Source organism: Haliotis asinina, chromosome 11 (genome assembly GCF_037392515.1).
Source record: "Haliotis asinina isolate JCU_RB_2024 chromosome 11, JCU_Hal_asi_v2, whole genome shotgun sequence".
NCBI lineage: Eukaryota > Metazoa > Mollusca > Gastropoda > Lepetellida > Haliotidae > Haliotis > Haliotis asinina.
In genome coordinates, this window is record NC_090290.1 from 39,160,420 (window position 1) to 39,177,157 (window position 16,738).

At 39.9% G+C, this 16,738-nt stretch overlaps 1 protein-coding gene across 1 annotated transcript in view; it reads left to right on the forward strand.

The window, feature by feature from the left end:
• The window catches only part of LOC137255411 (neuronal acetylcholine receptor subunit alpha-10-like), a 49,431-nt gene that overhangs the window by 22,934 nt on the left and 9,759 nt on the right, over window positions 1-16,738 (forward strand). Inside the window, exon 3 of the mRNA XM_067792853.1 lies at window positions 14,797-14,841. Within this exon, the coding sequence (XP_067648954.1) occupies window positions 14,797-14,841 (45 nt within the window). The remainder of the gene's footprint in view (window positions 1-14,796; window positions 14,842-16,738) is intronic.

The following is a 16,738-nucleotide window of genomic DNA, read 5'->3' on the forward strand; positions in this document are numbered from 1 at the left end:
CATAGTCTGTCCACTTAGACTCAAAACGTCTGAGGATGTGTCCTGGTTTGGTATTCCCTTACTGCTCAGCTGGAAGTGCTTTTTCGCGCATGCGTCACTAATGAATGATGGGAACTTGTTCGTGCAGATTCTATTCCGGTTGTCGTTAGGACACATGACTTCATGAACGTCTTTCACATTTACGTAAATGGTATACAGCACGGGATTTTAGTGACCGAATTCTGGAATGATTTAGCTTCGGCCTCGATGTTCACAGAGCGGATTTTGTGTCCATTTTCTCTGAGTGACGTATGATTTCGATATGGGTTCTGTTTCCGCTGAATTAATGGAATGGGTTTTCCACTGAGCAGATTGTTAAGTGCCCACCACACCCCCAACACCTGCGTGGATCTATGCTCATGATGTCAGTCACTTGTTTGCTAGGCTCAGTATCTTCATTCCGTTGCCACACGGCTTGCTTATTGCTAAGAGCGGCGGCCTTGGGATCTGCAAAGTGAAGAGATTGTTTAGGTAATATGTCACTGGATATATACTGTGGGAAGAAAAACGGACTACGTTAAGTAGAAATGTTCCCTTATACGTACGGCAAGCATGGGTTACTGGGGTGTAACCCGGATCTTCACGGGTACCCATTGTTAACATCCCTGTTGGGTTGGCTTCATGATCTAGTGGGGAGAGTATCTGACCGAAGACCGGAAGGCCAGTTGTTCTATTTCCTGGCGTATGTGAAAGAGAAGCCTTTAAAGAACCGAAAGTATTTTGCAATTAATCTGTATTTCACATGCTCCGGAGGCCTCTTCTCCAGGGTGTAGTGAACAGAGTGTCTACTCATAGAGCGTACACTCTGACTTTATCTCATGTTTTACCAGCAGATATTACAAGGTTGTGCTTGTTCGTACACTGCCTTCGGTGCAGAACTGGGATAAAACTGGCAGGCTGATTGTCTTTATGCTGAATGGGGTTTCCTTGGTGCTGTGACGATTCAACGAACTATCGATGGATTGGAATTGTTGAGTCTCCAATAGCATTTAATCGACGGTAGTAACGCAAAACGATCAATGCATCGATAGTATATGTGTATCGATAGTTTAGTAATTGACTGTATGCCAATATATGCCCAGAGCAAAATACAAGAATTATCAGATTCGTTCACTTCAATTTAGAGTTATCCGCCCCTGTCACATGCAACGTAAAACACAACTTTGCGGATTCTGGTACCTTTCGGTATGCATTTACCGAAACAAATCATAAAAATGCCAATTCAGCCTATAAAGTTGAAAAAAAACGCGATGAAGAAAAAGCCCGCGAAATCGGAGTTCAAACGTTTCACTAAATTCCCCCCAGCGCTGGGGGGAAAACTGGTTTCAACAGCTGTGCTGCGCTGCGCCCATAACGCATGCGCAGTAAATAGGTTCGCGGAGCTCGAAACAGTATGCATGCCCAGCGTCTGTGGTCGTGAGCAGTAGTCTAATCTTGGTTGTGTACACAAACAATTAAATAATCTTCTCGTTACGTAAAAAAAACTTGTTGATTGTGGTAGGCAGTCTCTGTCACAGAGAAAGCTCAGTGTCTGGTTTATTCACACCTATATGTCTGCCTGCCTGTCTGCTAAAGACAATATGCAATACACAGCTTCAATCATTGACCATGTGCAATTTGAACTTAACACCTATCAGACTATACGACATAAAGAAAATAAGTTGAATTATGACTCGTGCACCCGAGTCCCGTCTCTGCCACATTATGTAATTAGGCAGGTGTGATACACATGTCATGTTTTTTGGATGAGTTGATCTGACGGAAACTTGTGCAAACTCTTGTCAGTTTCAAGTCCTGCTTTGTACTTGGACGAATGACAGATTCCAGCCACGCAGTAGTTGACCATCTCTACTGACATGATTTTTAATTGGATCGAGCGCAAATTCAGAGAACATGTATTTTCCAAACCCAACATCTCTCTGTGCATTCTTCATGGATAGCGACTTCTTTTAGTGTATATGATTTTGTTTGACAACAGTATATGAATCCACACTGAAACGACTCATCAAGTACACAAAAAGAAGTTGTTATCCATACAGAATCTTACTTTCTTGTTACTGGCTATACTTCTAAAATGCCAATGCCAATTCTTCATAAGTTTATATTCTAAGTGTTTACTTGATCTGGGTTTCAAGTTCTTTTCAATTATCAAAAGAAAACCGAAACTACTTCAACATGTCGTCTCTTTATTTCTATAAACGATACGTTCAATTGGGAAATGGCTTCAAATGAGGCAATTCAAGGAGACTATAACTATTGCAATAGTTGCTCCCCTTCAATAGTTACCTGTTTCCCGTCTCTATAAGCCAACGTAGACTTTTACTTGCATTAAGTTTAATTACAACGTTAAAGTAAATTTCACCTTAAGTAGCGCAAGGCGAAAGTTTCGTGTAACAATAGCATTTAATTTCAGACTCGCTGTGCGCATGCGCAGAGCGTGTAAAAATATCTACTGGCCATTTCCACTTTGGTTGTACGTGTACCGATAGTGTAAACACACGCTTAAAGGGGCACTGATGCGGAGCAGTTTCCGTGGACTGGTGTAAACTTTTGTTATTGTTTTTCTCCCGTGAGCACCCGGATGATATCCCAGAATTCGTGACTGGTTCGTGACCTCTGCTGCGCGTTCCGTAAGCGCAATTGATAGTTTAATTGTAGTCAGATCAACTTAGGTGAAGTCAATTTTACTTCATAACAAATGTATTATGAAAACAAATGAAACACTTTGAAGGTTAATCATCTGCCAGTGGTAGAAATGGTAATAAACTATTAGGACGGAAAAATAACGAAGCCAATGTACGTCTCTATATTTTCTCTCATAACCCTAATTAGTTTATTGTCATATTTGTATGATTCTGAAAATTAATAAAAGAACACACGATCTGCTTATACTCATAGTAAATTTCTAACATAACAGCAACATTTATACATTGTATAGACTGCCACTGTGGATCCTATTTCACACACATACGCGATCTAGTGTGTGTTTTCTGTCATACAGATTCTGCTGAATGCTACAACAAATAAATTAAAACAAAATGCAAATAATGAATGTAAAACAGACTAATTTTATAGCAACAATGTCAGGCTACTACCTTGTTCAGGAATGTATCCATCAATATCCACATAAAAGAAATCGTATTCCATTCATCTGCAGCTGGTAAATAATCCTGCTCTGTGTCGCGTGTCTTACAACTGTCTAGTTTGCGAAAAAGTAACACATCGTTTCACGTCTTTCGTTGGTGAAAACCAGATAAACCTCTCATTGGTCACCCAAGATAGCACACCTGGCAAACTAATTGTATGATGTCCGCTATTCTAAGTAATTTAGTTAACCAATAATGAGCAATCAATCAATCAACGCAAGGGTGGTTTATTCTTTGAAGGGAGGATGTTGTTTTTGCACTCACTCTTTACGACAGGGTGTCGTCATCTACACACACTGCCTTTTGACAAATCCGCTAGAAGATAAAAGTAATTAATCAATCAGTGTGTTATCGGTTAATCCTTTGATCGATGTTTGTTTTTGTAACTCAGCTGATAAACCCTCTTGCATCACTTACATGCACATATTACATAACATACAATACATTTGCCATTACAGACCTTAATTTACAATGCTGAGTATTTACTCCAGACAGGAGAAATGCCAAATGGGAACCTTTGTTGAGTAACCGAAGTGGTGTTACTACTAATTATACCTGTTATATAAATTCATTAATTGACCATCCAGAGAATGATGACAAATAACACGTGTAGGTTTACACCATCAAATGCGAGTTACAGCAAGGAAGATGTAATCTCTGTGTCGCATGCAGCCTGAAAACACCTATGGGCCGAAACTGTTTTGAGGATACCAACGGAACTTCGTTACATAAGGAATACACACAGGCATTTGCTGTGAACTTGGGTACATAGGTGAAATAAGGTTTTTTTTACGTAAGAAAATTTTCCAGTTTCTCTACCAAAGGCAAAGTCATCGTTGTTTGTTTACGAATTCAAATAAATCAACTGTGTGTTTTTATTATCATAAATAATAGACCAGGGTAGCTACCATAGCTACCAAAATTTACGTATGATATTTGCTATCACAGCTGAACCAACACTCAAAACTACCTATATATATATAAAGCGTTGCAATCTTCCGTACTGAAACAAATGGCTTGCTACGAGTCTGTAGACATCATATTTTCATGTAACATGATTAAATATCGAGGTTAAAAACACAGAAATAGGATTAAATTGGACCAGTAACTATACCATCCAAGCATCCGAAAAGAATTACACTGCTGGGATATTTGGTTACGATCAGACAAGGGATACCATGGATATTTTTCAACAAATGGCATATGATGGGCATCCGGCCTCCTGACTGTTTAGGTGAAGAAATTCTGCTAATATGGACAGGAGCTCAGTTCCTTTGTCCGTCACGGTCGAAGGAGCGGGCGCTGACCAATTTGCGGTTTGGTTTCGTAATTCGACCGTTGGCGAGAAACATTATTCGCTCCGCATCAGTGCCCCTTTAAGAAAACGAAAAATCAAACCAAATACATGGTTTTATGTCTATTACAACTTATTTTTATACCTGTATGTACAAGATACCGGGAGTAGAGAAATAAATAGCTTGATTTATGTCAATAAGTTCTTGTATGAACACATCTCACCACCACCGTTCTTCCCGCACATCCCCTTCTCACAGCTATCAAAACACACAATTCTGATGCAGCTGCAACCAAAATAGCACATCAATACCTGAAAAGCATATGTAAATTAATATATTTAGTCAGCTATGAACAGTTGTCACTCGTAAATAATTATCATTTAATCACTTTGTTTTGAGTGTATTAACATTATCGGTATGCGTACGTCCAAAGCGGAATTGACCACTGGATATTTTTACACGCTCCGCGCATGCGCACAGCGAGTCTGAAATTAATGTGAAACCAACGAATAGCGCGTTTGTATGACATAATGGACAGGTATTCGAAACTTTGGTAATGGAGACCTCAAGTGATGTATGTAAAGGACATACTCCTGTTCAGCGAAGTCACTAACACAACTATCTGTCTTGTCCGGGAATTTAGTTCCTAAGTCATATTTAATTTTGTAAATTGAATCCCAATTTCTGTTTGCAATACATCTTTCTTCAAGCCCTCGCACAGTTTCAGTGATTTTTATCTATTATAACAGTTCAATTTAAGGGTTTCTTGTGCAAGGTAAGGTATTTACTGATTTGATTTCCACATCATCGCGAGCTGAGATTCTCACGTCTTTCAAAGTAGCGGGAAGACGATTCAATAGGACACGGAGTGTGGGAAGTGATCTCCGATAGTCACTGTCCATCTCTCAAGTCCTCCATTAATCCGGGCGAGTAGCATGGTGCTATCTTATTGCGTTGAACGAGCAACAATCACTAAATTGATCTGCTGGCGATCAGCTGGAGGAATTATCACCTCACCAAAACTCTAGACAAGCGACTGATAGCTTTTTCGCTTGGAAACTTTCTCAGCCAATCAATAAAGACTGCCTGAGATAATGTCGTGATTTTTCAAGATGGCGGATGAAGTGTCGTCTGCTTGCTTACCTGCGAACACGGTTTCAGTGTATTCGACATCGTTTTATGCAGTAATAGTGGTGCTAGGCTTTTCTAACTTCTCTTATTTGACATGCTGCGACAAGTTGCAGTAGTTGATGTAACAGAATGCGCAGTGTATATCTTTTCACAAAACGAAATCGGAAAATGCAACGTTATCCAGTTATCCACTTACAGAACATGACTGCAACACATCAGTAATTTCTGATAGGGGTTTTTGATTAGGGGTATTTTAGGTATTGCTTGCTGTTGTTTGTTGTTGGAGGTGGGGGGAGTTGTTTGTTTTGTTTGGCCTTTTTTCGAGGTGCGGGTGGGTGTTGTGTGTTTTGAGATTTATTACAGAGGGATTGGCAATATGTGATCATGAATGTCTCTGGTAAATGTGTAAATACAATCAGAGATGTAATCCCCGTTGATCCATTTGTATCAAATATTTGTGAGAAACTCGACGGTAAGACACTTTAATGGCTGAAACGTACGCCCGTCACGTCGAAAACCCGAGTTTGATAACCATGAAGGGTACAATGAGTAAAGCCCATTCAGGTGTCCACTGCCATGATATTGCTGGAATATGGCTAAAGGCAATGTTAAACCATCCTCATAAAGTTACTCCCTTAATCCCATAAGCAATCACACTCTCAGAAACATTCATATCCATAGTCGAACGTCACGTCCTTGAAAACATGACCCCCAAGCCGACGTTGGTCTCTACGTCTTCACTTTTGAGGTACATATGCGATGTAAGACCTGTTCACAGTTAACACCAAAGTCTGTAAGCAATCGACTCGGGAGCAGACAAACCGGTGATCGACTGAAAGCGTGACCTTACGCGCCGACAAGGTCAAGGTCAAGGTCACGGAGATTGACCATACGATGCATAAGGTCGTCCCGAACAACACAAATGGGATGCATGGATACCAGAATTCATAGTCCACGAGCACAACGGTAGACCCATAGAGTGAGTGTGTTTTGGTGTTACGTCGGTTTTAGCAGTATTCCAGCAATATCACAGCAGGGGACACCAGAAAAGGGTCACACACTGCAACCATGTGGGGAATCGAACCGAGGTCTTCGGCGTGTCGAGCGAACCCTTTAACCATAAGGCTATCCCCCTCTATGAGTTATATAAATATTGATCGAAACAACATCAGGACCTAACAGTTAAAAGGGTGAATGCTTGCCGATTAAAACACGAACATGATGGTCCGTTCCCTTGGCGCGAATTTGAAAATATAGATTCAACAAAATGTTCCATAAATGCTTCATTGACAATTCCCCAGAGTCAACTTCAATAATTATAGTACTTCTTACATATACGGTCGGTGATTTCCATGGCAACCGACCACAACGAGAAAATGAATTACGAGATCCATCGTAATGAGTATAAAATAGGCATGGTCTTTCCAAGAGAAGTATTTTACATTTGGTGTCAAGGCAAAAACCGATAGATCATATTATGTGTGACTTTGCACAACATGACCGAATGTTATACGTGATTAGTGAAACCATGTTGCTTTGATCTACGGTTCTCCTGGTGCTGTGGAATCTTGTGGATGTGATGAGTGAGTTAGTATTGTTTTACGCCGTTTTAAGCAATATTTCAGCAATGTGACGGCGGGGGACACTAGAATTGGGCTTCTCACATTATGACATGAGTGAGGTTCAAGGCATTTACTGGTATAGAGATCATACAACTTTAAGTATTATAAACTTGTAACTCGTGTGGATATGATGAGTGAGTGAGTATTGTTTTACGCCGTTTAAGCAATATTCCCGCAATGTGACGGCGGGGGGACGCTAGAACTGGGCTACTCACATTATGACATGTTTGAGTGGGGTTCAAGACGTTACTGGTATAGAGATCATACAACTTTAAGGATGATAAACTTTTAACAATTGCAATGGCGGCGTTTTGGTGTACATTCTTATGCTGCTTTCAAGCATATGGGGGAATGATGGGTACACCGGTTTTTATACAAGTGAGTGATTGAGTTTAGTTTTACGCCACACTCAGCAATATTCCAGCTATATGGCGGTGGTCTGTAAATAATCGAGTCTGGACCAGACAATCAAGTGATCAACAACATGAGCATCGATCTGCGCATTTGGGAACCGATGACATGTGTCAACCAAGTCAACGAGCCTGACCACCCGATCCCGTTGGTCGCCTCTTACGGCAAGCATAATCGCCTTTTATGGCAAACATGGGTTGCTGAAGGCTTATTCTACCCCGGGACCTTCACGTGTCGGTTTTTATACAAGATACATGTCCATAAAATAATGAGATAAGAGAATAACTAATTTAACAAACAAGGAGTGCGTTAATTTCTCAATTCCACAAACATATATCACTTTACTCCTACAACGCTCTGCGGCGTTTTGTCTCTTTACTTATACAAACGCACCACTGCTTTTTGTCTCATTACTACTACAAACGCACTGCGGCACTCTACTTATACAAACACACTACGGCTTTTTGCTACCCTGTTTCTACAAACGCACTGTGGCATTTTGTCCCTTTTGTTATACACACGCACTGTGGCTTTTTGTCACTCCGTTTCTACACACGCATTGCGGCGTTTTGTCGTTTTACTTACGAAGGCACTGAGGCGTTTTTCGCTCTATGTTTACAAATTCATTGCGACTTTTTGTCAGAGTACTTCTAGAAACGCACTGAGACCTTATCTCTCTTTACTTCTACGAACGCTCTGCAGCTTTTTGCTACTTTATTTCTACAAACGTACTGCTGCTTTTTTTCGCTTAACTTATACACACGCACTGCGGCTCTTTGTCACTTAAGTTATACAAATGTACTGCTGCTTTTGGTCCCTTAATGTCTACAAACGCACTGCGGCTCTTTGTCCCTTAACTTATACAAACGTACTGCTCCTTTTTGTCCCTTAATGTCTACAAACGCACTGCGGCTCTTTGTCCCTTAACTTATACAAACGTACTGCTGCTTTTTGTCCCTGAACTTATACAAATGCACAGCGTCTTTTTGTCCCTTAACTTAACTTATACAAACGTACTGCTTTTTGTCACTGTACTTCTACGCACAGTGGCGTTTTTGTCCCTTTACTTCTACGCACTGCAATTCAACAAACATATCGCTTTACTTCTATAGCGTCAACGCGTCCAAAATGTGTACGTGCTAGAATGTTCTCGGGTTTTTTTCTGAATTTACTCTTCAATATAGGTACGTTTAATCTGAACATTATATCAAAAATAATTAATTAATGCAGTCCAGCTGGAGCAAAAACCTCCCGTAACATTCATTCTTCTTTCCCGAAACATCATCCCAGATTTGCTTTAATTTTCAAGCAAGTTCAAAAAGAAATTAACAGTTTCGGTGAAGAGCAGCATAAAAGAACCAGTGAATTAGTATTTCATGTCAGTCTTCATATCTAACCTTTTTCTCTCATCTACAAGGACGCGCTGCCAAATTAAAGAAAGATGAATGATTGCATGCTGCAGGTGAGTAAAGTCACCTTGCTCTAATATGGGGTCCCTTTAAGTCGTGCCATTCGGAAGCTGGAGGCCACAATTCATCTATTTCTCCTTCTTAGAAGAGTTCCAATCCATAAGGGGGATAACCGCAAATGATTCCAAGGACAAACATTGCTTTGTGAGCTGTATTATCGCATTTCGCAGGCACTTTTGATTTGAATTAATTTCCCAAGGGTTGACGCGTATTTTCTGTCTCCAATCAAACATCTGACAAGCAAAGAAAATTTTATTGAATCTCCTTGGCGTAAACCACACTCTTCAGGGTTGTAAATCAGCATACCTCAATTTGTTACTGAATTGGCATTCCTAGCCATTTCCATACGATCGTAAAATGTTCCTATATCAACAATTAAATGTTTTTACACATAAACGCCCTTGAAGAATCACAGAAGTTACTCCATGCGATCTATCGTGATCGTGGGTCGCGTGAATTGAAGCGAGCACACAGGTCGTCGCTTGGCCATTCAGAACTCTCTCCATGCAACTCGCTCCGACCGCTACCATCGCATACTGAATAAAGTAGTGAGCACCTCTTCAAGCGAAGTCTATCAAACCTGTTCCACGGATATTTTATTACTCCTTTCTCAAATGAGCTCACAAATTCGGAGGGAAAGGTCTCTTTCCTGCCAGTGCACTACTTTATTAGACAAAAAAGGTGCCTGTTTCGTTTTTACCTCCTTGAGATTAAAGGCAAATACGTCGATGTAAAATGACAGTAATTTGACAGAAAAATGAGAATGTTCGAATTCAATCAAACTTTTTTATTCATTTCTCCAGCGGGTCCTTGGGTAATGATGGCGTCTTTCTGTTGCAATGATTAATTGAAACAACCACTCGATGTTTGAGTGCTTTTACGCTTTTACAATTCTTGTACTATCTACATATTTTTGTGGTTTCCAATTGATGGGAATAGATGATACCCTTGCGGTGCATATTGTGTGATCAGGAAAGGCACTTCTAGCAGGCACCTACAGAGAGTAGGTCGATGTCCAATACGCTAGTTCACTGGAAGGAGTCGCAAAGCTTCCTGTCTCTGGAGGATAATTATCAAAATCGTATTTCAAAATCCCATTGTCCATGTTTTATTCATCAGTCAGTCACCACCTACTGCCCTGTATTCAGTGGTCCGAGTGGAGTCACGGCGGAAAAATGTCCCCAGACACCTATGATTGTCACGAGAGGTGTCTTTTTAATTGATGGAGGTCAGGCCCGGTAGCCATGGTGACTGTTGTCATTTTACTCGTGAGATCAATCACAGGATAGTCCCGTCCTCACTCAATTGCTTAGATTGACTAGTTGTTTTTCAGAGTAACGCCACGCTCAGCAATACCTCAGCTATATGGTGGTGATCTGTAAATAAATAATCGAGTCTGGACCAGACAAACCAGCATCATGTTCCAACAGTATGATCAATAGCATGAGCATCGATCAACGCAGTCCAGTTACTTACAGCACAGACAGAGTGTAGCGCAAATGGCGTTGAACCGGAAGCTGGTAGGGGAATGGTGGCTAAGAACGATCTGAATACCACGAGTGGCGCTTAAGATGTTGAATGAAACATAAAATACACGCGAAACATTATTAAATATGTGGTTGGAAATATGAGAGCACATCCAAGTGAGTAAATGGAAGTGTACCTTTGATGGTGGCGATATTTTATTTTGGCAGGAAAAATATTGTTCGTGGGAAGGGAAGGGAAGTACGTTTGCCCGCATATAAGAAGACTGGTCATATTGTCTAAGCTGCGCAACACAATTTGCTCTACAGTTTTACTGTGCTTGGAGGCCAGTGTCATAACGTACACTCACTGGCGAACAACGCACACATGGGAATACGGTACAAATCTGTTTCAGTGGCTACAGAGAGATAAGAGAAGGGGTAATTGTAGTAATAAAAGCAGGGATGATGATATTTACTCAGTTGGTTCAAAGGTCAAGCCCAAACTAGAACAAAGCTGGGAAACCTGGACGATGAGGGGAAGTAACAGAAAAATGATTTAACCGAAAATTTGTCACCTTTGCTGCGAAATATTTATCACACCTTATATTTGACTGACTGAGTTAGGTTTTACGCCGCCTTTAGCGATGTTCCAGCAACGTCACGGCGGGGACCATCAGAAATGGGTTTTACTCACTGTATCCATGTGGGAATTCGAACCCGGGTCTTCAGCATGACGAGCCAACGCTTCAACAACTACGTTAACCACCGCTCCCCATTTATTGAAATTTTGATGACATTGAAGAAAAAAGTGGACACCAGTCATTCTGCTCTGATTGGAAAATCTTGACGAATGAAGTTAATTGAGATATTAATTATCGATAATCAGACATCTTGCAGTAACGTTCAGCTACCAAATTACTTAAACTCGCCTCAAACGTTTGTTTCCACGTCATATAACATTAAAATAGTAGGGAAGATTGATAAACTGCATGTGATGAAGCTAGGAGGAAACAGATTATGAAGAGAAATTAAGGGAAATTGTGACAATATATATTCCATCCCTTTCGAAATGTTTCATCTGTATGGATATACAGTGGAAGCTGCCTAAACCGGCACTCACGAGGGCTGAAGAAATCATCCGTTTTAGACAATGCGCCGGATTGTAGAGCTGGTGATCCATGTACAAGTCACAGATGGGATTGATTTATTATGCCGGTGTTGACAACTTGCCGGATTGGACAGATGCAGGTTTTGACATCTTCCACTGTATATTACCTTTCATCCTAATGGATATATATATATATATAACATGCATTGGCGTTAGCTAGTTCGCAAAATGGAATACCCCTTACTTGTTTTAAATGGTATATGTGAAAGAGCAATACTCATTTTACTTCAAGAAAGACTGACACCACTGACTGTAAATGAACCCCACTCTTTCAATTCACAGCAAAGAACAGTAGAACTACTCTTCCCCTCAAGAACCAATACTCAATATAAATCAAGCACATGGCATTCATGGCGTACCAATATTCAGATAATGAATATTAACCCAACCACAAAAAATGTCTCATTTAGATAGTAGGTTTTTAAAGCCAATTTATCGGCCAGTGTTAATGTCCTATGAGAATCCGAGTACGTCCAATCACCTCGCCCGTACATTGAACACCCCTCACTTCGAGGTCATTTGGGCACTCTTCTCTATTATTACCTTCCATCTTATGCCTCAGGACATTGAAGAAAATTACCTCTGTGCTAGAGAGTTCTAAATAAGCTTTACTTCCGGCTAAGCCAACAAACGACGGCATAAAAAGCTATCTTAGTTATCGGAATTCGTTCTTTTATTACACAACTCTAGGTTTCATGATAGTCACCTAGATGTTACATTTGGCGATCAATTTCGATCACTTTTTTCGATTCAGCGCTGACGATCCAATATCTGTTTCAAACAGATAGGGTTATCTGCTGTGTCGTTTGATGTTCATTTTGCTTTGTTGCGTATTCACTACACAAAGTGAAAATAGTGGAGTTCATTTCAGATATTGTATGTTTTGGAATCAATAGAGGGAAACTGTGTGCTTCCATTGTCAAGTTGGTTTCTTTATCTTACAACGTACAAACTTGAACTCGACTTCTGTCTTCCTGGGACTTTTTGTGATCGTGATGTCTGTTGAAGAATGAAAGCAATTTATTTCCTCAGAGCAAGCAAATATTGAGTACTTTCCATTTGAATGTAAACATTATACAGAAGATGAACTGTGTGTCTGTGGTATTACTCTGTTTATGAAAAATATACATGAACTGATAGTAAGTTGCTTTGATATGAAAGTGACTTTCTAGCTTGGGAATTATTCATAATTTTTTAAATAATATTTTTAAAATTCAGATAATTTTCATAATTGTACACTGGGTTTTTAATATTCCCTAGACTCTCACTTATTCTCTGAATATACATAATTCTGACTGTAACAAAGAAACCCAAATAAATTGAAAAGTGATTCAGATCTGGAGAAATCCAGACTTGCTTCACTTAGGGTTTTAACATTTCAGAAAGGGCGAGGCTATAGGTAAGGTAATATGGTTCAGGGACTGAGAGACTAAATGTTGCCATACAAATGATATTATTGCAGCACTTACTAACTCGATATGAACCAAATGATACAAAGACTTGGGTCCCAATTCACTAAACATTCGTATCGCTTCGGCATTCATAGCCTGCGATAAACTACAGGTCGCGATCGTAACTTTACGAACGCTTTGCTGATAGGGAAGCAGACCTTTATCGTGGGTGAGTGAGTTTAGTTTTACGCCGCACTCAGCAATATTCCAGCTATATGGCGGCTGTCTGTAAATAATCGGGTCTTGACCAAACAGTCCAGTGATCAACAACATGAGCATCGATTTGCGCAATTGGGAACAGATGACATGTGTCAACCAAGTCAGCGAGCCAGACCATCTGATTCCGCTAGTCGCCTCTTACGACATACATAGTCGCCTTTTATTGCAGGCATGGGTTGCTGAAGGCCTATTCTACCCCTGGCCTTCAGGGGTCAGACCTTAAGAGAAATATACTTACATTAGAGTGACGGGGTATCCTAATGTTAAAAAAACGGGTTCGATTCCTCACATGGGTACAATATGTGAAGCCCATTTCCGGTTTCTATGGGTTTCTTAGTATTACTAAGAGCGGCCCTAAACCATACTTACTCGCGTACCTTCACTAACCATGTGTTGTTTGTAAGAAAACTATGGTGAGCTGAGCTATGCCTGACGCAGCCAAAGCCCTATTGTCGAGCAGATTGACATTTGTCAACAGTCAATATCCAGGAAACGTTGTAAATGTTTAAATAATAGACGTCTCTTTTTCGTTAAACGCTGCATTGTCCGTGTACATAATCATAATGGACAGTACTTTTCTCTATTTCTGTATATTTATTGTAGACCAAATAAAGCCCAGGGAGACGACTGTAATACCCATTGATTTCCCGACTGACCAGATCAAAAACTTGCACATGATGGCTTTTGTCGTGAAATGCCTGCTTGTGCGGCCAATTATTTAGAGGTTTTCCCTTAGATAATAGCTATGTACACGTATCATCCAGGGAACAAGTGGAAATAGGAAAGTGTAGAAAGTTCACATAAAAGAAACATGTTTCTTAATGAAACCGTGAAAGGCAACGCTTTACATGACCATCAGTGTTAATTAGGGTTTTTACCTAGTTACACAAGCTGACAAATGTATCACTACCTTAGCGTCATTGTTGTGTTTTGTACAGAACAATGCGATTTATTGAATGGTAGAACAGAGTAAACGAGACAAATGGACCACATAACATTGGACGCATAATATGACTATCATTGTGTTACTTTAATTGGTATAAATAAATCTATAGGTATTCCTCTTCTAACTTTACTTGGACCACACGTCCCCTTATTGTTTTTGTTTGCAAACAGTTTAATTGCCATTGTGTGTTGTTTCCATAGGTGCATAGGTCCATAGGTTACAGCTGGTAACACCACTAGTTGATAATGATTCACAATCACACGCATATGATGACGCCTGGCTCTTACAATCAAATCTGATTTTAGCAGATATTTTTGTTGTTTGCTAATTTAAAGACTCTGTTGTCTTTATTGATATTTCAGTTAGGATTCAACACATTCTAGAAGCCTGTAGAACAGTTTTTGTGGATACATTTTGACGTTTTGTTTTTCAGGACGAAAAGAATCAGATACTTACAACCAACTGCTGGCTGAACCAGGTGAGTACATGTATGCAGGGTGACAATAGAGGAGGAAACAACTATTGCATAGCGATAATCTATTGCAACCTACTATTGCGATAGCGATGGTCAATTACGACCAACTATTGCAACACTATTCCAATAGTTTGTTTGTTTCTCCTTGAATAGCCTCCAGTTTGAAGTCATTACCGAATGAATTTACAGTTTATGTAAAATACTAGCAAGCTCATATAGTTTCCGTCTCTTTTGATAACTGACAAAAATTGACACCCAGATTAAGTAGACTGTAAAAACATACAGGGACAGATAACTCTGAATTAGGGTGAAAAAATCTGGCAACTGGTATATTTTGCGCTTGCAAAGTCAATTACTAAAAGGTCACATGCAACCCAAGTACAGTATAGCATCAGAAAGAAAAACAGTATAGCATCTCATAGTACTACAACATAATATCACAGAGTAATACAATATTGCAGCTTATAGTAATGTAACAACACAGTAGTGAGTGAGTGAGTGGGTTAATAGTTAACGTCACATCGGCAATATCTCAGCCATATCGTGACGAGAACATATAAAAGCATATATAAATGGATGCATTGTAACACTACATAATATCGTAAAGTACATTATCTTGCACATGTACACTCAACAGCACAAAGCAGTTCGAAACGGCACTGCGAAACAGCACGAAGTAACATTGTCTAATGTAACACAATGTAGCCAATGAGTATGCTTCTTAGAATAGATTTGTTTGGCATCAAGCGATATTACCAGAAAGCAGAATCACAGTGTATACATTTACCGCGGCAAGGAGCCAGCCCCGCACATACTATATACCCAATCTAAGCTTAAGCTGCCTCATGAAATCAAGTCTATTGCCATGTAATACATATCATTGCATTCTATAACTTTTCAAGAGTTTTTAGAAGTTTTTCAATAAATGCAATTTGTGATATGGTCTATCTGCACCGATGACTTGAGTCTCCACCACTTACTCCTAATGTGGCAATTTGTTGAAGCGTCGAATGTTTTGTCAGTGTACAAATGAACTTTTCACACAATCTACCTCATTGCATTACATTACGGTTCATATTTACCCCTACGGACTAATCGCCGGTGTTGTAACCACCCAAGGCTAAGTATGGCGTAAAGACGTTGCCATCCCACCTTGCTGTGTCTGGAAACAGCGACGAGCAACGGCAGATCTAGCGTTACCGCCATTTTTCTGTTCACATGATAGTGCTTCCAATGTTATTTCGGCTAACAGGATAATATTGACCAAAACAGACAGTTAATTTGTCTGTTTATTCCCCTTCCACCATAGCTCGAGGCATACGTTTTGAAATTTGGCTGATCGTGCACGTGCCAAAAGTTGACATTGCAATTGGCTTCAATTGTGCACAAAATTACTGAAATCAAAAAGTCAAGCAGTATTGCAAAAATGTGTCTTGGTTGTCAAAGAACTTCACAAAGTTGGCTAAATTCAGCAAAAAACCTTGGTTATTTTCTTAAGGCAGTATCAGAACAGTATTAATTCTCTGGCATATATGACCACCAATAATGATATCATTCCGTCTCCTCCGACACTGGATCGAATCTCCTAAAGCAAAAGGACAAAACGGTGTTATTTTGATTAGTCTGGGTGAAGCGGACCATTCTAATGATGTTTCCCCGGCCAAGGATGTGGATCAGCGTTTACCAGTTAGAACCACACCTTCGTGCAAGAATTTGTAATAAAGTTATGAAGCATGTTTGTGTGCATCATTACAGGACTAACCAAATTGTATTCTTGCTTTGATCATGGCTGCCGTTTTGTTTAATCAGTCAGCTGATTTGCAGAAATGCTTTAAGAGATTTTCAATCAGAAAAATAAGTTAACCATTTAAGACCTAAAACACTGCCTACGTGTTGATGA